The sequence below is a fragment of the Mirounga angustirostris genome, unplaced genomic scaffold (assembly GCF_029215605.1).
Source record: "Mirounga angustirostris isolate CCGP_5_RB_7025 unplaced genomic scaffold, mMirAng1.0.hap1 SCAF_10, whole genome shotgun sequence".
NCBI classification, from domain to species: domain Eukaryota; kingdom Metazoa; phylum Chordata; class Mammalia; order Carnivora; family Phocidae; genus Mirounga; species Mirounga angustirostris.
Genome location: NW_026991718.1, coordinates 9,628,897 through 9,652,824, shown reverse-complemented (window position 1 = coordinate 9,652,824; position 23,928 = coordinate 9,628,897). Strand labels below are relative to the sequence as shown.

At 45.5% G+C, this 23,928-nt stretch overlaps 1 protein-coding gene across 9 annotated transcripts in view; it reads left to right on the top strand.

Annotated features, from left to right (window-relative positions):
- The window catches only part of TRAPPC12 (trafficking protein particle complex subunit 12), an 88,214-nt gene that overhangs the window by 19,658 nt on the left and 44,628 nt on the right, over nucleotides 1–23,928 (top strand). For all 9 annotated transcript variants that reach the window (XR_010405411.1, XM_064571874.1, XM_064571871.1 and 6 more), the window contains 2 exons: nucleotides 17,177–17,290; nucleotides 17,853–17,991. Coding sequence is in view for 8 of the 9 variants with exons in the window: in XM_064571874.1 (XP_064427944.1) it covers nucleotides 17,177–17,290; nucleotides 17,853–17,991 (253 nt within the window). In the remaining variant the exon portion in view is untranslated. The remainder of the gene's footprint in view (nucleotides 1–17,176; nucleotides 17,291–17,852; nucleotides 17,992–23,928) is intronic.

Genomic DNA, 23,928 nt, shown 5'->3' with positions numbered 1-23,928 from the left:
TAATGATGTGTTTGATTTCAATATTGTTGTTCTTATAAGGCCCGACTTTCCTTGTAGTATTTTCCTCAGAGTTAATTACTTCAAATGTATTATCTAAAGCCCTTGCATGTAAATAAAATTGTGTTGAATTAGATACCAGTCCTGTGCAGAAAAAGTGTCATATTAACATACTTTTAATAGTAAGGCCAATTAGTTAGAAAGCCATTATTTTTTATGATTACATTCCTTGAAGCAGAATATACTTTGATTAAACATGCTTCATCAAATACATTAACTAAAGATAAGTAATTTTTATTTTTATGTTGTTGTTCTTTTTGAAATACTCTGTTTTCTCTACTTGGTATAAAGGGTTTATTATTGAATGGGTGGGTTCAACAAAAATGCACACAAAAATCTTTGTTCATTACTAGGAGTACGTATGACTATGCAGGCAGAGATGCAGTCCCAAATATTAATGGGAAACTATCTGAACTGAAGGCATGTTAACATGAACAGGTCGGTGTTTCTGGTGGTCTTTGAAGCCCAGGAAACTGCACGCCCCCCACAATTGCCTTTATCCTTGGTACCTTTTATCATATTTACAGAAGTATGTGTCTTCAAAGAGGTAATAAGAATCATTTGTTTAGGTGGTTAGCAAATATTTTATACATAAAGCAATTAAAATTTAGGGGCACCCGGGTGCCTCAGTCGATTGAGCAGTCAACTCTTGATTTCAGCTCAGGTATGATCTCAGGGTCGTGGGATCGAACCCCGTGTCAGGCTCCAGGCTCAGCGTGGAGTCTGCTTCTCTCCCTCTGCTCCGCCCCGTGCTTTCTCAAGCTCTCTAAAATAAATAGATCTTTTTTTAAAAACAATTAGGGGCACCTGTATGGCTCCATCATTAAGCATCTGCCTTCAGCTCAAGTCATGATCCCACGGTCCTGGGATTGAGGCCCAAGTCAGGCTCTCTGCTCAGCGGGGAGTCTGCTTCTCCCTCCTCCTTCTCCCACTCCCTCTGCTTGTGTTCCTGCTTCACTATCTGCTATTTCTCTCTCTGTCAAACAAATAAAATCTTTTAAAAAGTTTTAATAAAGCAATTAAAGTTTAATTTTTTAGTAAATTTAAATCAAATGCTTCATTGGGTTTCTTTTACTGAAGTGATTCTGGAATTATTGCTATGACTAAGAAGCTTTGGGAAGGAAAAATATGGAGATAATCTGGCTTTTTGTTTGTTTTTTAAGATTTTTTTTTTTTTTTAAGCTATCTGCACACCCAATGTGGGGCTCAAACGCCCAACCGGAGATCAAGAGTTGCATGCTCTGCTGACTGAGCCAGCCAGGGCACCCCAGAAATAGTCTGGGTTTTTTTGTGTTTGTTTTTTTGTTTTTTTAATTCTAGAGCACCCTCTCGGGGAGCAGTCTTTATTTGCATTTTAAGAGAGTGACCCCATAGATGAAAAACGCTGCAACCAATTGACACAACACGCAGTCCCTTTTTTGTAATTTTATTTTATTATGTAATATTAGTCATCATACAGTAATCATTGGTTTTTTTTAATATTTTTTTTTATTATGTTATGTTAATAATCATACATTACATCATTAGTTTTTGATGTAGTGTTCCATGATTCATTATTTGCGTATAACACCCAGTGCTCCATGCAGAACGTGCCCTCTTTAATACCCATCACCAGGCTAACCCATCCCCCCATCCCCTCCCCTCCAGAACCCTCAGGTTGTTTATCAGAGTCCATCCTCTCTCATGGTTTGTCTCCCCCTCCGATTCCCCCCCCTTCATCCTTCCCCTCCTGCTACCTTCTTCTTTTGTTTTTTTTTTCTTAACATATATTGCATTATTTGTTTCAGAGGTACAGATCTGAGATTCAACAGTCTTACACAATTCACAGTGTTTACCATAGCACATACCCTCCCCAATGTCTATCACCCAGCCACCCCATCCCTCCCACCCCCCACCACTCCAAAACCCTCAGTTTGTTTCCTGAGATTAAGAATTCCTCATATCAGTGAGGTCATATGATACATGTCTTTCTCTGATTGACTTATTTCGCTCAGCATAATACCCTCCAGTTCTATCCATATCGTTGGAAATGGCAAGATCTCATTCCTTTTGATGGCTGCATAATATTCCATTGTATATATATACCACATCTTCTTTATCCAGTCATCTGTCGATGGACATCTTGGCTCTTTCCACAGTTTGGCTATTGTGGACATTGCTGCTATAAACATCAGGGTGCACGTACCCTTTCGGATCCCTACTTTTGTATCTTTGGGGTAAATACCCAGTAGTGCAATTGCTGGGTCATATGGTAGCTCTATTTTCACATCATTAGTTTTAGATGTAGTGTTCCATGATTCATTGTTTGCGTATAACACCCAGTGCTCCATTCAGTACGTGCCCTCCTTAATACCCATCACCGGGCAAACCCATCCCCCCTACCCCCCTGCCCTCTAAAACCCTCAGTTTGATTCTCAGAGTCCATAGTCTCTCATTGTTTGTCTGCCACTCCGATTTCCCCTGCTTCATTTTTCCCTTCCTACTATTTTTTTTTTTTAACATATAATATATTATTTGTTTCAGAGGTACAGGTCTATGATTCATCAGTCTTACACAATTCACAGTGCTCACCATAGCACATACCCTCCCCAGTGTCCATTACCCAACCACCCCATCCCTCCCACCCCCCTCCACTCCAGCAACCCTCAGTTTATTTCCTGAGACTAAGAGTCTCTTACGGTTTGTCTCCCTCTCTGGTTTCATCTTGTTTCATTATTTCCTCCTTTCCCCTATGGTCCTCTGTCTTGTTTCTCAAATTCCTCTTATCAGTGAGATCATATGATACTTGTCTTTCTGTGATTGACTTATTGCGCTTGGCATAATACCCTCTAGTTCCATCCACATCATTGCAAATGGCAAGATTTCGGGGGGTTTTTGATAGCTGCATAGTATTCCATTGTATATATGTACCACATCATCTTTATCCATTCATCTGTTGATGGACATCTTGACTCTTTCCATAGTTTGGCTATTGACATTACTGCTATAAACATCGGGGTGCACGTGCCCCTTCAGATCACTACATTTGTATCTTTGGGGTAAATACCCAGTAATGCGATTACTGGGTCATATGGTAGCTCTATTTTCAACTTTTTGAGGACCCTCCATACTGTTTTCCAGAGTGGCTGCACCAGCTTGCATTCCCACCAACAGTGTAAGAGGGTTCCCCTTTCTCCACATCTCCACCAATATCTGTCATTTCCTGACTTGTTAATTTTAGTCATTCTGACTGGTGTGAGGTGGTATCTCACTGAGGTTTTGATTTGGATTTCCCTAATGCCGAGCAATGTTGAGCACTTTTTCATGGGTCTGTTGGCCATTTGGCAGAAATGTCTGTTCATGTCTTCTGCCCATTTCTTGATTGGATTCTTTGTTCTTTGGGTGTTGAGTTTGATAAGTTCTATATAGATTTTGGATACTAGCCCTTGATCTGATATGTCATTTGCAAATATCTTCTCCCATTCTGTCGGTTGCCTTTTGGTTTTGTTGACTGTTTCCTTTGCTTTGCAAAAGCTTTTTATCTTGATGAAGTCCCAATAGTTCATTTTTGCCCTTGCTTCCCTTGCCTTTGGTGATGTTTCTAGGAGGAAGTTGCTGCGGCTGAGGTCAAAGAGGTTGCTGCCTGTGTTCTCCTTTAGGATTTTGATGGACTCCTGTCTCACATTGAGGTCTTTCAACCATTTGGAGTCTATTTTTGTGTGTGGTATAAGGAAATGGTCCAGTTTCATTCTTCTGCATGTGGCTGTCCAATTTTCCCAACACCATTTGTTGAAGAGACTGTCTTTTTTCCATTGGACATTCTTTCCTGCTTTGTCGAAGATGAGTTGACCATAGAGTTGAGGGTCCATTTCTGGGCTCTCTATTCTGTTCCATTGATCTATGTATCTGTTCTTGTGCCAGTACCATGCTGTCTTGGTGACGACAGCTTTGTAATAGAGCTGGAAGTCCGGAATTGTGATGCCGCCAGCTTTGCTTTTCTTTTTCAACATTCCTCTGGCTATTTGGGGTCTTTTCTGGTTCCATACAAATTTTAGGATTATTTGTTCCATTTCTTTGAAAAAAGTGGATGGTATTTTGATAGGGATTGCATTGACTGTGTAGATTGCTCTAGGTAGCATTGACATCTTCACAATATTTGTTCTTCCAATCCATGAGCATGAAACATTTTGCATTTCTTTGTGTCTTCCTCAATTTCTTTCATGAGTATTCTATAGTTTTCTGAATACAGATACTTTGCCTCTTTGGTTAGATTTATTCCTAGGTATCTTATGGTTTTGGGTGCAGTTGTAAATGGGATCGACTCCTTAATTTCTCTTTCTTCTATCTTGTTGTTGGTGTATAGGAATGCCACTGATTTCTGTGCATTGATTTTATATCCTGCCACTTTACTGAATTCCTGTATGAGTTCTAGCAATTTTGGGGTGGAGTCTTTTGGGTTTTCCACATAAAGTATCATATCATCTGCAAACAGTGAGAGTTTGACTTCTTCTTTGCCGATTCGGATGCCTTTTATTTCTTTCTGTTGTCTGATTGCTGTGGCTAGGACTTCTAATACTGTGTTGAATAGCAGTGGCGATAGTGGACATCCCTGCCACGTTCCTGACCTTAGGGGGAAAGCTCTCAGTTTTTCCCCATTGAGAATGATATTCGCTATGGGTTTTTCATAGATGGCTTTTATGATATTGAGGTATGTACCCTCTATCCCTACACTCTGAAGAGTTTTAATCAAGAAAGGATTCTGTACTTTGTCAAATGCTTTTTCTCATCTATTGAGAGGATCATATGGTTCTTGTTCTTTCTTTTATTAATGTATTGTATCACATGGATTGATTTGTGGATGTTTAACCAACCTTTCAGCCCAGGAATAAATCCCACTTAGTCGTGGTGAATAATCCTTTTAATGTACTGTTGGATCCTATTGGCTAGTATTTTGGTAAAAATTTTTGCATCCATGTTCAACAGGAATACTGGTCTGTAATTCTCCTTTTGGATGGGGTCTTTGTCTGGTTTTGGGATCAAGGTAATGCTGGCCTCATAAAATGAGTTTAGAAGTTTTCCTTTTTTGGAACAGTTTCAGAAGAATAGGTATTAATTCTTTAAATGTTTGATAAAATTCCCCTAGAAAGCCATCTGGCCCTGGGCTCTTGTTTATTGAGAGATTTTTGAATTTTGCTTGTTTCCTTACTGGTTATGGGTCTGTTCAGGTTTCCTGTTTCTTCCTGTTACTTCTCTAAGAATGCATCCATTTCTTCCAGATTGTCTAATTTGCTGGCATATAGTTGCTCATAATATGTTCTTATAATTGTTTATATTTCTTTGGTGTTGGTTGTGATCGCTCCTCTTTCATTCATGATTTTATTTATTTGGTCGTTTCTCTTTTCTTTTTGGTAAGTCTGGCCAGGGGTTTTTCAATCTTATTAAATTTCAAAGAACCAGCTCCTAGTTTGGTTGATCTGTTCTGCTGTTCTTTTGGTTTCTATTTCATTGATTTCTGCCCTGATCTTTATTATTTCACTTCTCCTGCTGGGTTTAGGCTTTACTTGCTGTTCTTTCTCCAGGTCCTTCGGGTATAAGGTTAGGTTGTGTATTTGAGACTTTTCTCCTTTAGTGCCATTGTATTGCCTGTAAGGTGACTGTTACTGTATATTGTCTCTGTTCCTTTCTGGTCCATGTTACTTTTAGGCTCTCTCTTTGCTTAGAGGACCCCTTTTAATATTTCTTGTAGGGCTGGTTTGGTGTTTGCGAATTCTTTTAGTTTTTGTGTGTCCTGGAAGCTTTTTATCTCTCCTTCTATTTTCAATAACAGCCTGGCTGGATATAGTATTCTTGGCTGCATATTTTTCTCGTTTAGTGCTCTGAATATATCATGCCAGTCCTTTCTGGCCTGCCAGGTTTCTGTGGATAGGTCTGCTGCCAATCTAATGTTTCTACTGTTTTAGGTTACAGACCTCTTGTCCCGAGCTGCTTTCAGGATTTTCTCTTTATCTCTGAGACTTTCAAGTTTTACTATTAGATGTCAAGGTGTTGACCTATTTTTATTGATTTTGAGAAGGGTTCTCTGTACCTCCTGGATTTTGATGCCTGTTTCCTTCCGCAAATTAGGGAAGTTCTCTGCTATAATTTGCTCCAATATACTTTCTGCCCCACTCTGTCTGTCTTATTCTTCTGGGATCCCAATTATTCTAATATTGTTTCATCTTACAGTATCACTTATCTCTCGAATTCTGCCCTCGTGATCCAGTAGTTGTTTATCTCTCTCTTTCTCAGCTTCTTTATTCTCCATCATTTGGTCTTCTGTATTGCTAATTTCCTCATCTGCCTCATTTATCCTAGCAGTTAGCGCTCCCGTTTTTTATTGCACCTCATTAATAGCCTTTTTGATTTTGACTTGGTTAGATTTTAGTTCTTTTATTTCTCCAGAAAGGGTTTCTCTAATAACTTCCATGCTTTTTTCAAGCCCAGCTAGTATCTTTATAATCATCATTCTGAACTCTAGTTCCAACATCTTACTAATGTCCGTATTCATTAGGTCCCTGGCAGTCGGTACTGCCTCTTGTTCTTTTTTTTGAGGTGAGTTTTTCCGTCTTGTCGTTTTGTCCAGAGGAGAATAGATGAATGAGAGAACAAAATGCTAAAAGGGTAACAACGACCCCAGAAAAATATACACTTCCAGAAAGTGGTTGCTTTTCTGTTGATGGAGTTGCTGCTATTCTTTGCTTCGATCTCCTGTTGAGTTTGTAGGTGTTCAGAATGGTTTGATACCTATCTAGCTGAATTCCTGGGACCAGACAAAATTTAGGTCTCCTACTCCTCTGCCATCTTGCTCCTCCCCAATGCTTAGTCCCTTTTTAACTCGATAGTCTGTTTTTAAAAGCGATGGGAAACAACTAGTTTTTACATATCCCTATACTTTATCATTAGTTAATGAAGTGATAGGTCTTAAAAGGTGAGCATTTCCATGGACCTGTGATGCTCGTCACATGGGTAGGCTTGTGCATTGTCGGAGGGTTCTTGTCATTGCCTCAGTTTGACCTTGAAGCCGCTGCTGTGATACGTCATCATGAGGGTAGGCAGCACTGGAGGGTCACTTTGTAGTGACCAGTTGATTTTTATTTTTTTAAGTGAACTTTACTCCACATGTGGGGCTCGAACTCAGGACTCCAAGATCAAGGGCCGCATACTCTCCCAACTAAGCCGCCCAGGCGCCCCTGTAAAAACCAGTTTAAAAAGTACCCACAAAGCCACACACAATCCTTGTAACTAATTTGTTCCACAGGTAATCTTTTTACCTTCTTTGATTATTCATGCTGTTAATAAATATATACAGTGGCTTAGAGTTTTTTTCATACATTGAAAATACATGATGCCAGGAGAGATTTTATTAGAGTCCTAACAAGGAGACCTATTTAAGGTAGAAAATGTATTTATAAAAATATTACCTTGCCCTGGCATTTTAATTATGTCCTAAAATAATTCCTATTCTCTTTAAGATTAGGAAAGAGTTTTGAAATGTATTTTCCTAAGTAATGTCAGCACATTCTAGGATTATAATTTACAGGGAAATGAATGTCACAGCCTGTGGAGAAGGACATTTTAATCACTTTAATGGTATCATATATAGAGTTAATGATTCCTTTTGAGTCGTAGTTGGGGAAAAGTTATGTACATACCATTAGTTACTTGAGTGACTTTTATTGGACTATTTTTCTCATCTTTTGGAAGTCATTGAATGCCTGTGTTCAGCTTTTCAAATAGGTGTATCTTATTTTCTAGTGTAAAAAAAAGTAACATTTATTTAAGTTTAAATCTTTTTCTCATACCAAACTAACTTTATTATGAGAGTTCTACATGTCATTTACAGTAGTTATGAGATTTTCATAAGATTTTTCTCTACAGAGCTTAAAGTTTTACAGGGTATGCTTTATAAATTGTAATTATAAAAATAATTTCTTCACCAAATACTTCTGATATCTAATATCAAAATGGGGGAGGATCACCAGGAAGGGGACCAGAACATGGGAAAGAATGGGATAAAAATAGCAAAAAGCACTCTGAGAAAATACATAATTATAATTTCAAATAGGCAGCATGTAATCAACAGCTCTGGCTCACAGGTTGCTGAGGTGAGGGCCCACTGTTTTGAAGGAAGGGAGTACCAGCAATTAGAACTCAACACTGTGTTGGGTCGTCCTGGCCTGTCCTGTAAAGAGTCTCCTTCATCCCCCCCCCCCCCCCCAGACCTCCTCCCTGGCTCACCGGTCACACGGCCCAGAGCTGTGCAGGATACCGGAGGCAGGAGCGAGTACAAACCAGCCCTGTCTCCCCCGGCCAGTTTCTGTTAACAGAGCGGCCCTGTCCCTGCTAGGTCTGTGTCACCACTTGGGCAAGTCCAAAGAACAAAAAGGAACATCAGAAAGCTGAAGGCCATGCCCTTTGGAGGCTGGAGAAATAAACCGCGGGTGCACACACCCGCACGCATGCGCACGCTTGATGTGCATGAACAGGGAAATGTCCCCAGGCCTTCTGCATGAAGCTCGTGCAGGGACAGACCCTGAGGAAGAGTGACACTAGCGTGGGAACCAGGTTTCTGCCATGGTAGCTGGGTGGGGGCCAAAGACAGGTCAGGGAAATGACAAGGGCACAGGGTTGCCAGTGGGACAGGACAGGGCCCAAAACACACACTTATGCAGAAAGAGCAATGTTATAGGTTACTAGGGAAAGAACTAATCAACGATGGCATATTCAAGTGGGAAAAGTCAAAAAGATCTTTATCTCTTAGCACACACAAAAATAAATACCAAATAAATTAAAACAAAATTTTTTAAATTCCAGAAAATAAAATAAACTCTTAATGACTCAGGGTAGAAAAGCATTTCTTAAACCTTTCAGGGAGAAATGAATAAATTTGACTATTTTAAAACGTGAAACTTGTATTCAACAAAAATACCAAAAACACTATTAAAAAGTGAGCCACAGGGGCACCTGGGTCGCTCAGTCAATTGAGCATCTGCCTTTGGCTCGGGTCATGGTCTCAGAGTCCTGGGATCAAGTCCAGGGTCCAGCTCCCTGCTCAGCGGGGAGTCTGCTTCTCCTTCTGCGCCTCCCCCTGTTCGTGCTTGCTCTCCCTCTCTCTCTTTCTCTGAAATAAATAAAATCTTTTTTTTAAGTGAGCATTAATACACATTAATACTTTCCAACAATGTGTAAGAAACAAAACAGCCCAGTAGAAAAATAGGCAAATTATATGAAGAGGTCATTCACAGAAACCAAATAGCCCCCAGACGTGGAAACAGTGCTTATCCTCAGTGGGAGTTAAAGAAATGTAAATAAAACAAGAGTGTGGTGCATTTCAGCCACATGAACAGGGCAGCCCAGGTGTGGTGGGAGAGTGAGCTGGACCACCTTCTCTGCACCACCTGCCACCCAGCATTTCCACCTGTAATCCCATACGTTAGAACAATTTTCATACCGATCGGTGCATGAAAGGACATACTCAAGAATGTTTGTTGCTGTATTGTTTGTATTAGTCAAAAATTTTATTGGAAAACCGTAGCATTGAGCAAGAAAAAGAAAGTTACGTTACACAGTTAAATCCTTTGGAACAGTTGAAATACATGCAGGAGAGGCACATTCGTCAGTATCCGTAAATTTCCAAAACAGTGTTGAGCAATCAAAGCAAGGTGCAAGGGCTGCTACAACGTACCAGCTTGTGTTAATGCTCGAAAACCAGCCGCTGGTGCCTGAGCTGCTCGGCAATCCAGGGGAGCCCGGAAAACCTAGTTATTTTTGGCAGCAAGATCTGACCTGTCCGGGCTCCTCTGGTGTCTGCCCTCCTCCCTGCCCTGCTCCCCTGCTCTCCAGGGAAGAGTGAGCAGGGAGAGCTCCCTCCAGGCGGGGCAGCCTCCTGTGGCCTCAGGTCTCCTGCAGACCAGTCACCTCCTGCCTGGGCCCTCTGTTCCTTGGCCCTAGACGTGTCTCCATCCCTTCGAGGTCGTCCTGGCCTTGCCCACACTTGTGCAGATAGCCCCTCTTCAAACTCTTCAGGAACCTCTGGGAGCCATCAGGGGCCTCCCATTACTGCCAGGCTCCTGGTGGGTAAGAGAGTTACGGGCTCTGTTGACCCCACTTGGTGTGAACAAAAATATTCCTGTCTGGAAATATTTTTGGTTTGGTTTGGTTTTTTTAAGATTATTTATTTATTTGAGGCAGCTGGGTGGTTCAGTCAGTTAAGTGTCTGCCTTCAGCTCAGGTCATGATCCCAGGGTCTTGGGATCAAGCCCCAAATGAGGCTCCCTGCTCAGCAGGAAGCCTGCTTCTCCCTCTCCCACTCCCCCTGCTTGTGTTCCCTCTCTCGCTGTCTCTCTCTCTCCGTCAAATAAATAAATAAAATCTTTTAAAAAAATTATTTGAGGGGGCGCCTGGGTGGCTCAGACATTAAGCGCCTGCCTTCGGCTCAGGTCATGATCCCAGGGTCTTGGGATCAAGCCCCAAATGAGGCTCCCTGCTCGGCGGGAAGCCTGCTTCTCCCTCTCCCACTCCCCCTGCTTGTGTTCCCTCTCTCGCTCTGTCTCTCTCTGTCAAATAAATAAAAATCTTTAAAAAAAAAAAAATTTGAGGGGGTGGGGAGCAGGGAGCCCGATGCGGGGCTTGATCCCAGGACCCTGAGATCATGACCTGAGCCGGAGGCAGATGCTCAACCAACTGAGCCACTCAGGTGCCCCTGGAAATCTTTTTGAAATATCAAAGTAAACTTGAATTATATACAAAGAAATACTTTGTATTCTCTTATCAGAGAAAAGAATTACTTGGGGAAATGTAAATGGTAAACTTGTCTAACAACTTCTTTTTGTTCTTCCCCCCCCCCTTTTTTTTTTTTTAAATTGTGATATGAGAAAAATCTCTTAGACTATCATGTTTGACTCTGAAACCAGAAGATAATCCAAATCTAACTTAGTCTTTAAAGGAGTCGTGCTGAGTCACCGCTGGTCCGGAATCGCAGTGAGCCCTATAGAGTAAGATAAGTTCCGGGTCCCTTCTGGCCCTTGCCTCTCTCCCAGGCTCCTGTTCTCAAACAGGCCACCAAGAAGGTCAGGGAGGCACCCGCATCCCGCATCCCCTGCCCCGTGCTGTTAAATTGTCTTGAGGAATTAGGTCATTCTGACTCCTGGAAAATTTGCTGTCAGGTTAGTGTAAGTTTGTTGAGATGTTCCATGTCGTTTATAGACCATCAGTATTCATCAGAAGGTGGGCTAGCCCAGTACTGAGCCGCTCAGGAGTGGCATCTGTCCACGTCCATCTTCCATACTCACTTACCTGTGGGAGAATCATGTGGGGAGAAGCCGTAATAGGAACATAAACATTCTGCTTCCTCTTCACAGTTAGGAAAGGAGCCACTTTTGAAAAGATTTCCATTTACTGAAAAATGAATAATTAAGATGATAGGTTTGGGTTTCATTTTTAATAGTTGTGATCCAGTTTGGGATATAGAAAGCATATCTTAGTATATGAAATCATAGCAAGAGCTGAGGCTTTTTATACGATACATTTTATTATTTTTAATCATTTATGGAGCACTTCATATTCACAGAGTACTTGCAAATAGTTTTAGTACACGTTTAAATGTTTTATTAGTGGTGGGTATCTATACATAGTAGACGTAAAATAAGATAGGAGTCTTTACTGTGTAATAAATGTTTCAAAAATATATAAATATCCATAATCAGATTTTCTCATTTATATATTTTTGCACACACACAGATTCTGTGTGTCTTTGAGGTCTGTCAAATAGATCACACTGGAGCTCAGTGGGGGTGGTACCGTGTCAAGCAGCTCCTTCTACTACAGCTAAATCCCACCCCCCACCCAGGACAGAACCTCTTTCCTCATGCTTTAGCAGCCATACTTCATAACTTATACCGACATACTTGATTATTTTTTAAAAATACTATTTCAACAAGCATTAATTTGGTTCCTGCATGAAGCTCTGTTCACGGTCATCGATGGCATGTGGGTGTCCCCTCTGTGTGGGATGGAGGTAGATGGACACACCATCCATTTCTAGGTGGCCACGACATGATGGCCTCGTCTGCAAGTGCATCATCCCCCTTGGTGCGGCCTGTCCTGTCATTCACAAACCCTTCTTCCCTCCTTTTACAAATAGCATGTTCTTCATTCAGAAAAATTGTATAACCACCGTCTGCTAACATTTTAGTGTCTCTGTATATAGTATGTCTACATGTGAATATGAATACTTACATATGTATTTGTACATATACTAGACAAAACTTCATATTATACCTATTTATGATTTTGTATCTTCTTAACATCTTAAGCATTGTCTGATTAAAGTCCAATTTATAAATATTTTTATTGCATAATCTGATACTATTGTAAATAACCTTGGGATGGGCCACCTTGTACAGAAATCTTTTCTACACACATGATTATTTCTTTAGCATGAATGCTGAGAGAACAAGTAGGTCAGACTATGGGCAGTTGTGAGGCTATTAGTATGTATGATTTTCCAGAAAGGTTACACCTGTTTATGCAGAACCCTTGCTTTAGTGTCTCCTTGTCGGCCCTGACTTGTATATTCTTTAAAAATTACTCTCTATCATTTCTTGGGCTAACAGTTGCATTTGCTGCTATTTTTTTTTTTTTTTTTTTTTGGCTAATAAAAATCAATCACTAATAGTGATCACAGTTATCATTTCCATCTCTTTCGTTATTAGTGTCGGGTTTTTTATGACTTTTTTGTAGTTCTGTGAATTTACTCTTTCACCATTTTTTGAACGCATGTACATGGTAGGTACAATGCTGAAGAAGTACTTTTAGAAGTTAAAAAGCATGCCCTCGACAAGGCCATGGCCCCCAGAGCTCACCCAGAGGGAGACAGGACCCCGCCACAGTTAATATTACTGTGGAACAGCAGGTTGTCCTTAATGCCCGTGCAGAATGGATGAGACAGACTATACCTCAGAGTGTTTCTTAACCCTTTCCTCATTGTCAATCCCCTGAGAAGCATTTTTCCACCTTGTTTCCTAATTGCTCACCTCCCTCAGCCCCAGATGAAGTAAAATACTAAGGAATAAGATTTTGTTGGGTAGGTTAATCTTTGGAGGGCCATTAATCATTGTTATCCAAGAACCAAATTCCATCCCCTTGGGGGGCTGTAGCCCCCCAGGAATGTGTGTGCCAGAAAATTACCAGTAGGAGGGCTCACTGTGGGCAGGAGAGGTGTCACGAAGTTTGGGTCTGAGCCAGGTCATAGGATGGTCATCTTTGCAGCCCTTCCTAGCTGGAGGAGAGCAGGATGGGCAGGTGGGACAGGTGTGAGCACAGACCGCTGACTAGGGGAAGAGGTCATGAGGGGTGAGAGTGGTTCCAGCTTCTCCACAGAGTGTACCCTCATTTCCACCTTCAGGGTGGCCAGCTGACGTCACAAGGGCGTGATTGAGGCCTGGGTAAGTCACAGAGGTCACATGGGTAGTTGTAGCTAAAGGAGGTCTGCCTGCTTGTCTTCTCTCCCAACCTTTACCCTCACCCGATGATGTCGAGTCCACGCAGATGGCCTGGCCGGGCCACTAGCCTGCTGCAGAAGTCCCACATCCAAGCTCAGCGCTCATCGTGACACTAAACACCACCGCCTGCTTCCCAGGGACCTTCTAGGCTTCTCTGGCTCCCAGTACCTTTTTAGACTGTCTCTGCTTCTTTCAACCCCCCCCCCCGACCCCCATTCCTGGCTGGAGTTGGAGGAGTGGCCCCCTGCCCCAGCTTAAAGCAGCTGGAGACCGTTGGACAGAAGCCCCTCTCCCCGCCGCAATGCGAGAATCCTTTCCTGACTCCTGGGACCTTGTTCTATTGATGATCCTTTCTTTCTAGCATGCAGTCAGCGTTTCTCCAACGAGATCCTTCTCTTGCTTTCTCTCTCACGGGAGCATTTGGTTAAAAGCAGACACAGAAGAAGCACCTCTTCTCTCCCCGCTCACCACCACCACGATTAGCTTGGTGACTCAGACCTCACAGGGTCACCTGGCTCACTGGTCCCCTCCTTATTTTCCACCTGTTTCATTCCATCTGACTTCCCATCCCATCTCCCCGTCAGACCAGCTCTCAGCTGCCCATGATTCTGGTGTCCCTGTGCCTGCCTCCTCGGCAGCCCTGAGCACTGTCCCCTCCTGCTCCGCACACCCTTCCCCCCACACTCGGCCTTCCCCCTCCCCGGCCACCCATGTTGCACATCCTCAGGGTCTGACCCCCATCTCACCCACACCCTCCTTGTGCAGAGCCCCCCACATTGCCCCAGGCATGCCCCTCTCCCAAACAGACCTACACACACGGCAGTAGCTGCTTTTTCTTTTCCTCTTGAACGTCTCAAAGGCCCCTCAGATTCAGCCTTGTTGGAATCAAATTGCAGATTCCGAGCTCTGACCCTTTCCAGCCTTCCCTGTCTCCAAGACTCGCACCGCCGCCGCCTGGCTGCATGTCAGAGTCTCAGATCCATCCTGCAGCCTCGCTCCCCGTGCTCCCCACGTCAGATTGTCGCCCGGCCTTGTCCCTCTGCCGTGTCTGCACCCTCCCCCCGCCACGGATACAGGTGGCCTGCGACCATGCTTTTCAAGCTTGGCATGGAAGGGACAGGTGTTTTCCTTTAACTGCTCAATCTTTAGCAGACTGAAACTTCTGTAAAATTCAATCTAAATTAAAATATGAAAAACATGTACAAGTCCACTTTTTATCATTATTGCATTTGACATCAAATGCCCTGTCAAGTTGCTGGAGATGTTCCTGTTTCTTACCCCTTCTCGTTGAGGGCCCGTCATAAGCCACTGATGGGACGTTGTCCATGGTCTCCCTGGATGTGGTGCTGGCCAGGCCTGGGGTGGCTCACTGGGCTCGGGGCCACTCAGTCTCAGGGCAGCTACTTAGTTCTGCAGTGACTGCCCACCTCCCTCGTGGATCACAGAACCAGCTGCAGACAGACGTGTGAAGGAGGCTGGTCTCCAGAACCGTGTGTAGACACGCACAGGGCGAATCCAGCCTGCGGGCCACACATAGACCACCAGTGCCAGGCCTGGACACCTGCTCAGCCCCTCGGGTTCATGCTTCCTCCTCACAGGGAGGGGGGCTGCTGTTTCTAGAATGTGAGCAGGACACATTGCCCATCCTCTTGGAAGCCTGCAGAGGCTGGCCTGGCCTTCCCTGCCCCTTGTCCACACCTGCACTGCCCACCCCTACTGCCCCTCGTCCTCACTGCATCCCCACGGCCCGCTAACCAGGCCTCTGCCTCCCGGAGCCCCCCTCCTGCCCTCCTCACGGGGTCTCTTACCCATCCTCAGCCGGAGTCCTTTCCTCAGAAGACCGCCCTGAGCACTCTGCTCAGATCTACTGCCACCAGCAGGAAAGGCCAGCATGTGTGACATAGGCGGTTGGGAAAACAGCAACAATTAATCGTCCCTGCATACAGGATCTGTTTAGACATATACATAGAATTGGTCCAAACTTGGCAGGATAACTTTCCCTCTTACTTTTTCACGTTTGCAATTCAAGAATATACGTAGCCACACTTAGGATGATTCTCCAGAAGTCAAAGCACCTACCTTGGCCCGTGCCCCGAGGAATTCCCCTCGCGGGGCCTGCAGGGCCGCTGTCAGGAGAAGCCAGGAATCGGTCCCCGTTCACAGGCCCCTCTGCAGCAAGGCCTATGCTCTCTGGGTCCTCACCCCAACTTAGGATTTGTCTGGCAGGTGCAGGGTGCCAACAGGAGCAGTGCGTGCCTGAGTTAGTACCTAAGAGAGGTGGGCAGCATGCTCCAGCATCTGTTTAACAGGAATGTGTCGTTCCCTTGCCCAAAGCCCTTCCGTGGCTCCCCAGCCCCTCAGAAGGAGTCTGGATCTCTCGTGGTCTGAGGCCTTCCTTGCTGACATCCCCATTCTTATCCTCACGCCTGTCCTCTCACTGCCATGTGCCGGCCACCTGATTGAAGGCCGTTCTTCTGAGGCACCTCCGGATTCTCTCAGGCAGCTCCCCCTCGGCCTGGAGGGTCCTGCCCCTTCTTGACCCCACTGTTCCTCCTTCACGTCTGGGCTCCAGTAGCTTTCCATTCCCTGAGGTTAAGTCTGGCCACCAGGTGATGTGCTCCCATGGCTTCTTGTTCAGAAAGCACTGTGAGCACACACAAAATCATTTTACTCATCTTGGGAAAGTAAGTTGTTTCATATCTGTCTTCCTTGCTAGATCGTGAGATGAATGCATGCAAGGATGTGTGTTCATCCACCACTTGCCCCCAGAGCCTGACGTGGTCTGCCATTTGTCGGCCACACACGTGAACGGGAGCGTCTGTGGCGTGCAGACGGTGTTAGTGCCCGGTGTGGTGAGGAGATGGGCCACGAGCATCCACTTCTCGCTTCCCAGAAGGTTGCAGTGTTCTCTCTGAGGACGTTTTCCTGTGCATTTCCCCGGTGGCCCTCCTGTCTGTTGCATCAGGGCAAAGGATAAACAGAGCATGTCCAGCTTGATCCGCTGGCGTCCAGGTCAGCCGTCTGTTGTAATGTTGGTGAAACAGGATTATGTCAAGCATGCAAAACCACTTATTTTATTATCACACGCAGCTCTTACAGATACAAAGAAATACATCCGGCACATAGCATAAAATTAAATTATTGATTTTAAATTTGTGAAAATTACAAAATAAAGTTATTTGGCTGAAAAAGGAAAGCAGTCTTGGGGGTAGGGGAGCTTTTCAACAAGAGCTGATGGAATGAGCACTGGGTATTTATATACAACTGATGAATCACTGAACTCTACCTCAAACTAGTAGTACACTACATGTTAATTAATTGAATTTAAATAAAATAAATTTTAAAAAGGAATTCTCTCTGTGTTCTATCAGTTGTTAAATTTTAATGTTTTTCGGATTTGCTCATCTCAAGCTGCATCTCCCGCTTGGTGCCCTTCTTGCCCAGTTACACACAGGCGTCGACCAGTGGCGCTCTCCGTACCAGCAGCTGTCTGGCCTGGCCGTCATTCACCAGAAGGGGCTGGCGCTGGGCCCAGCACGGCAGGCCCTGCGTGTAGGAGTGGCTGTGCTTTCGGTGACACGTCCTGCTGTGTCTTACAGAGCTGCAAAAACTGGAGGGCAGCGGTTGACCTCTGCGGGCGCCTTCTCACGGCCCACGGCCAAGGCTACGGCAAGAGCGGGCTGCCCACCAGCCACACGGCAGACTCCTTACAGGTACAGCCCCTTTGGTCATGAAGGGGGGACAGGGAAGGGACGTGACCTTTCATGCCACTAAGAACAACGTGAGAACGAAAAATAGATTTTCTTAGCCCAAATTTAACGTCAACATGAGTTTACTCTAGTCTTCCTTTCCAGATCCCTGCTCTGCCTCTGCACCCAGAGGGCCCTCTGGCCCTTCAGAGCTGACTGCTCACCCACATCGCACTCTCCTCTCTGTGCCTCCCCTCTGCCTCCCCCCGTGGCGATTCCGTACCCTTCAGTGCCCGCCCCAGACGTGGCTCTGTCCACACCCAGCCCTGCCATCCCTGCTCTCCATTCTCCTCAACAAGGATTGGCAGATTAAGCCAAATCAGACAAAATCATTTACGTTGTTTTTATTAAGCTTGAGAGTAATTTTTATAAACATGTAATTAGGCAAATGTGCTAAGAAACCGAGAGTAGGTTTTGTTTTAATATACTGGAAATCAAGCTCTGCTACCAAATTAATAGGAAATAGGAATTTCTGAACTTGACATTCGTAGGTAATCTATTGTTTCAATTGTATTTTGTGTTTTAGCTTTGGTTTGTGAGGCTGGCACTGCTGGTGAAGCTGGGCCTTTTCCAGAATGCTGAGATGGAGTTTGAGCCCTTTGGAAACCTGGACCAGCCTGATCTCTATTACGAGTACTACCCTCACGTATATCCTGGGCGAAGAGGTAAGGCAGTGCCAGTCATATTTATGCCTTTGCGTGTAGTTTGCTTTGCTTTGCTTTGCTTCATACAGAACAAGCATCCTCAGTTTTCCTGGTGTGTCCAGTCTGGAAAAATCAAGTGAGTAGCCTAGCAGTGAGCCCTGACTTACAGAATGACCTCACTCAGTTTTCTAAACACGCTTCCCCGGACATCCCCACTGCGTAGCCATTCACCCTCTGACAACCCTGTCTCAGGCGCCTGCTGGGGGACAGCAGTAAGGCTTGGTATTAGACCTGGGTGGTGGTGTTTATTCAGACTTTTTGACTGTGCTGCCGTGTAAACAATAATCTTACGTCATGACCTACTGCAAATACACACAGAGAAACAAGACAAAACATTCTTGCAACAATACTTCGTGCCATTGTCTCCTGGTTTCTGTCCTGATTTAATTTACTTAAAAATCTGGTTGCAGTCCCCCAGCGTGTTCCAGCCATCATTTGGAAGACTCTGGGCTACAGCACGGGGTAGTTGTCAGCAAAAAATAAGGATTGGGGAAGGGAGAGCACAGAGGACAGAGAGCCCTCCAGGGCACGAGCAGCCTTGAGGGGGAGCAAACGTTTCTCAGTGGAGAACCTTGTAGATCTGTTGGAACCCATCCCATGTTCCTGTTGAGCCTAAGACAGTTTCAGGAGGACCTCTGCCGAGAGGCAGCTGAGGTGGTATTACTGAAGGCCAGGCCTCCACTGTCTGGCTTCCTGGTAAGTCCTGCCCTCCCCTTAGTCACGTGGGGCCTGGGCAAGTGATATGGCGTCTCTGTGTCCCAGCATCCTTACCAGGACAGCAGGGCTGATTCTTTTTAGGGTGTTGTGAAGCTCAAGCGAGGTCTTACGTGCAGGTTGCTGGGAACAGTGGCTAGCACATAGTGAAGACGGTGTTGGCTGTTTGCCGTATTCTGTTCTTAATTTGTCAGGAACACGCTGTAGATCACTGCCATCCTTTGTAAGATTGGCTGGTCAGCGTTTGTGGGATGTAACCGCAGAGTGAAAAAGGAAAGTTCTGGTTGTCAGGAAACACAGAATCAGAGTCAGGGAGAGAAAATAATAACAGCGCCAGAGAGTACAAAGGCCCGGTTAATAATAAAGATCATGTTGGCCATAGAATTGTCAAAAACTTACATCAGCATCTCACGTGGTTAACATGAGTAGTAGGTAAATACATGAGCTGAGAAGACAGAATTAAAACACATTTCTCAGCTCCTTTTTGTGTTGTTTTTCCTAATACTCAGATCCTGTTTCTGTGGAGGGGACACAGGGAAGGAGCAAGCTTTCTCCTTTATCGGGTTTACCCTCCACACGGGAGACAGGGGCCAGACCGCATGACTGAGTTTGCCCAGACTTGGAGGAGGTTTCTAGCACAGGGTACTTTCATACCTTTTAACCTCACTGGTGTTATTAGTCCTATTTCTTCCTTCTGACTAAGGGAAATTGCCCCTCATAGAATAGAAATGAATGGAAAAGGTGGGTTTCAGTACCTAAAGCCGGGCCAAAATCAGACCGGTTGGCTCGACAGAGTGGAAATGAAGCAGCTGGGTTGAGTGGACTCAGAGTCAGCAAAGGAGACAGCAGGCCCTCCTCCCGAACTTGTAAAACTTCTTCCCAGCCTGTGGCCTATTGGGTCCGGGGCCGGGACAGACAGAATCCAGGAGCCGCCAGGAGCAGTGTTCGGGAGGACACCCCTGCCCCTGGTGCTGCCCCAGGTGGAAGAGGTGGCTCAGGGGCCCCCATCCGTGCGGCCATGGCCTCAGGAGCCGTGTCTGCTGTAGGCCCCGGCCAGGTCTCTGAGCGAGTCTCCTCCCGCGCTCCAGCCCCAGGAAGCCCCCGGGGGTGGTGGGCTCCGTCCGTCGGAGCCCGGCTGTGGGTGAGCCCCACGTCCTCCTGTGCGCTGGAAATTCAAACCGCGGTGTTCGGAGGGTGCAGCCTTCTCCTGGTCGCTCAGGGGATACTTCTCTAGCTCGCAAATGAACCGTGTCCTTTTTCATCTACACGTTCCAGTCATTTGAGCTTCCTTCCTTACCTGAAAGGCGATGAGCAGACTTCCACCCCAGAAGGAGGTGAGTCTCTGTAGCCACTTCTGATAGCTCTGATGGAAAGGTGCCCAAGGAGGGGTTAAGGGCAGTGCCCAAGGGGGATGTTTGGGCATACTTCTGCTTGATAAATTATGCCTGGTGGCTTTGGCAATCGAGACAGGACAGGGTAAGGGCGCCTGGGTGGCTCAGTCAGTTAAGCGTCTGCCTTCGGCTCAGGTCATGATCCCAGGGTCCTAGGATCAAGTCCCGCATCGGGCTCCCTGCTCGGCGGGGAGCCTGCTTCTCCCTCTGCCTGCCACTCCCCCTGCTTGTGCTCTCTCTCTCCCATGCTCTCTCTCTGGCAAATAAATAAATAAAATCTTTAAAAAAAAAAAAAAAGGACAGGATGGGATATTCTCATACTTCTAATGAGGAACAGCTATGTTTCTCTTCAGCATAAAACAAAAATGTTTCTTCCCGCCCCACCTCATTGCAGCCAGAGTGCGGCCACCAGCCCCACCCCTGTTGCATGATCATGCTGCTAGGCAGGAGGCTGCCCCCTCTGCAGCTGTGGGGGTCGGCGGCTGGTGTCCATAGGTGTCTCGTCTACAGCGGACAAAACTTAACTTTGGGTACACAGGCCCACCTCTTAGTAGCTCCGAACTACTGGATTCCCTAAAGCATGCAGCTTCACAAGTGCCCCGATTTCTGTTCCTGTTGAGGTCCATGAGAATTGTAGATTCAAAATGACTGTGCATCCATCAGCTGCTTCTGCATTTACCATGGCGTTTAATGAGTGAGAGATGAGAAGGCAGGTATTTCCTGTGGTGGCCACTGCTACTCCCAGCCCTCCCGTCTGTGAACACAGCACTGGCTGGTGTGCCCTGTTTGGTGATGCTTCCTGTGTCCTGGAGTCCGGGGACTCTGCCTCTTCATCCGGCTTTCGGGAGCACGGCTTGGTGGAGCTGGTACCAAACTTCCTGTAAAATGAGGCATGAGATTTCAGGGTCAGGTGCAGCACTCCCTGTCACCTTTAGCCTCAGTTTTGAGGACATATTTTCCCAAAGATGTGCAGACAAGAAAGCACGCTTCTGATTCCGCCTGAAATGAAATTGCACTGGGATATGGATAAAGAGAAGATAGTAGCCATGCATCATTAAGCAGCTAATTTAAATTATGAAATAGACATAAATCATACATACATTTCAGCTAAAATGTGTTAACATTCATCCACAGTGATATGCTGAATGTTTACTAATTTTCTTCTCATTTTTTGATGTAACAAGCATAAATGTAAGATTTTGATTCATTCATTTCATTTCAGCTTGTATATAAGCAAAGAAAGTCATTAAGATGTGCTTTAAAGCGGACGCTGTAACAATATAAACAAATAAATAACTTTTATGAATGAGCTTTAATATATTTTATTTAAATATCGGGCATAATTTTTACCCATTCAGAATATTCATAGCAAAACATCTAATGAATCATGAGTAAAAATCATGAAGTGCTTTGTTTTGTTTTTTAAATTTTCATCCAAGAAAGGAAGAGTATTGTGGTCTGATACATGTCTAGCAATTTCATATTTAATTTCTGCCTGTCTCAAGAGTGGAGTGTGTGTGTTTCCAGAAACTCAGCACTGTCTTTTAATCGGTTTGAATTCTCCCTCCTGCTTGAAAGAAAGAACAGTAGTGAGCATTGAGCCGCCGCAGGCTCAACCCTGTCCCTGGGTCTCTGTCCTCCACTCCTCCCTCCCTTGGGAGGCCGTCCGTCGGTCCCTGTCCCTCAGGGCTCCAGAGGTTGGCTTAGGGGCTGCTCGCATCGGACCCTTGCTCAGACTTCCGACAGTGGGGTGAGAAGCGTTCAGAGCTCAGACTCCGTGTTGAGCAGCGAAGTGGTGGGTCATGAGCAGATTTGACACCTTAGGGTCACACTTGGCTACCAAGCCCTCCCTGTCTTTGTCACCGGGTGCAGGAAACTCCAAAGATCAGTGCTGGTGGTAAGGGTAGAAGATGTCAAAACAAGAAGGAAAATTGAGCTCCATGGTAACACCATGTGGCCTCTGTGTCCGGGGCAGAGAAAAAGAAAGATAAGCGTGTCATAAGGTTCTTTCTTTCTTGTGGCGCTCTGATTTTGAGAGACAAGTCCCCTACCTGTGAGTTCTAACTCTGTCCAGTAGGGTCCTCTCTAAATTCCTGGGGACGCCATCACTGCTTCACAGGAACTGAACGCCCTTGGGCACAGGGATTGGTTTGCACGTGTGGGCATGTTGGGTGTTTCTGTGTCGCTCACTTCCTGTTCACCCCGATTCCCATGCACTTCTGTCCCTGGGAAACCCAGTCTGGACATGCCCCCTGCTTGAGTCCTCTTTACTCTTCACTCGACCCAAATTGACTATTTTAGTTAAACGTCTTTTAAACACAAGAAAGAATTTTATTAAACACTCAGTAAATATTAACATTTTTCCACATTTACTTCAGCCATTTTTGCAATAAGTTCAAGTATACATTACCAACGTGGTCTTTCAGGCGCCCCAGTTCCGTCCCCTCCCAGAGGGGTCACTCCCACGCGTGTGTCTTGTGTGCTCACAGGCCGTGTTTTCACACTTCCGCTGCATGCACACACATACTCACAGAAACATGGAAGTGTCTGGTGCACACATCCTTGCGTTTCTCTAAGGCCCACGTTCAAAGTGCCACTGCCTGGCTGTATGGCGTTTGTATTTTCAGTTTTATTTTTTTTAAGATTTCATTTATTTATTTGTCAGAGAGGGAGAGAGAGCACAAGCAGGGGGAGCAGCAGGCAGAGGGAGAAGCAGGCTCTCCACTGAGCAGGGAGCCCAATGTCGGGCTCGATCCCAGGACCCTGGGATCATGACCTGAGCCGAAGGCAGACGCTTAACCAACTGAGCCACCTAGGAGCCCCTGTATTTTCAGTTTTAAAGGAAAACAGTCAGATTGCTTTCCAAAGCAGCTGTAATAATTCACACTCCCAACACCGGTGTCTTAAAGTTTTTGTTTCCTCACCTGCGAATCAGTCATTATTGGTCAGACTTCTGTCTGGTGAGTCTGAAATTCTAACCTCACGTTTTAACTTAATGCTTCTGAGTGAAACGCCTTTTCACGTGAAAGCGTCTGTTGGCGTTTCCTCCCCGGGGCTCCCAGGGTCTGGGCCTGTGTTTCCATCGGGTTATCTTTTGTTACTGCTCTGTTGAAGTTCTCCACATATTTTGAGTATTTAATCTTTTGTCCTTTATGAATCCTGCAAATATCTTCTCCTGATCTGGGAATATTATTTCTAACCCTAGAAAAATATTGTAATTGCGGTATACCAACATGACCTTTGTTGTGTGCAGCCTATCACATTTTTGGAGTGTCCTCACCTTGCTTCCACATGTTGTTATGTCAGAAATAGTAAGTGCAGACTGATCATGCCAGTGTCCTTGAACTGGGCCGGGCAGGTTGGAACAGGTGAAGCACCGACCATACAGCTTTCTAGACCAGTTTCCTCGCTGAGCTCCAGTGTGCCGTCGCTGTGACCACCGTGTGCACATGGAAGTAGCTTTATGAGGGGGATTAGTGGAAAGAGAGTGTAGAGCAGCTCCCGTGCCCTGTGCCTGGGGCTTCGGAGGGCCGAGAAGGCCATGCAGAGCTCCCCGGGCTCTGTCAGGTGCTGTCACAGGCCATTCCTCCCGTGTGCCCCAAATGCACCCTGAGCCCCTGATTCCCTGCCACCTTAGATTCTAATGGGAATGAGACGGGATGCACAGTTGGCTTAGCGAGCATTCCCCCATGGGTCCCGGGCACCTGATCTGTGACCGCGTAGACAGACACCCCGTGACCTCCCTACGCACCCCAGGAGCAGTCAGCCCTCTCTGGAAGCCTGCTGTCACCCC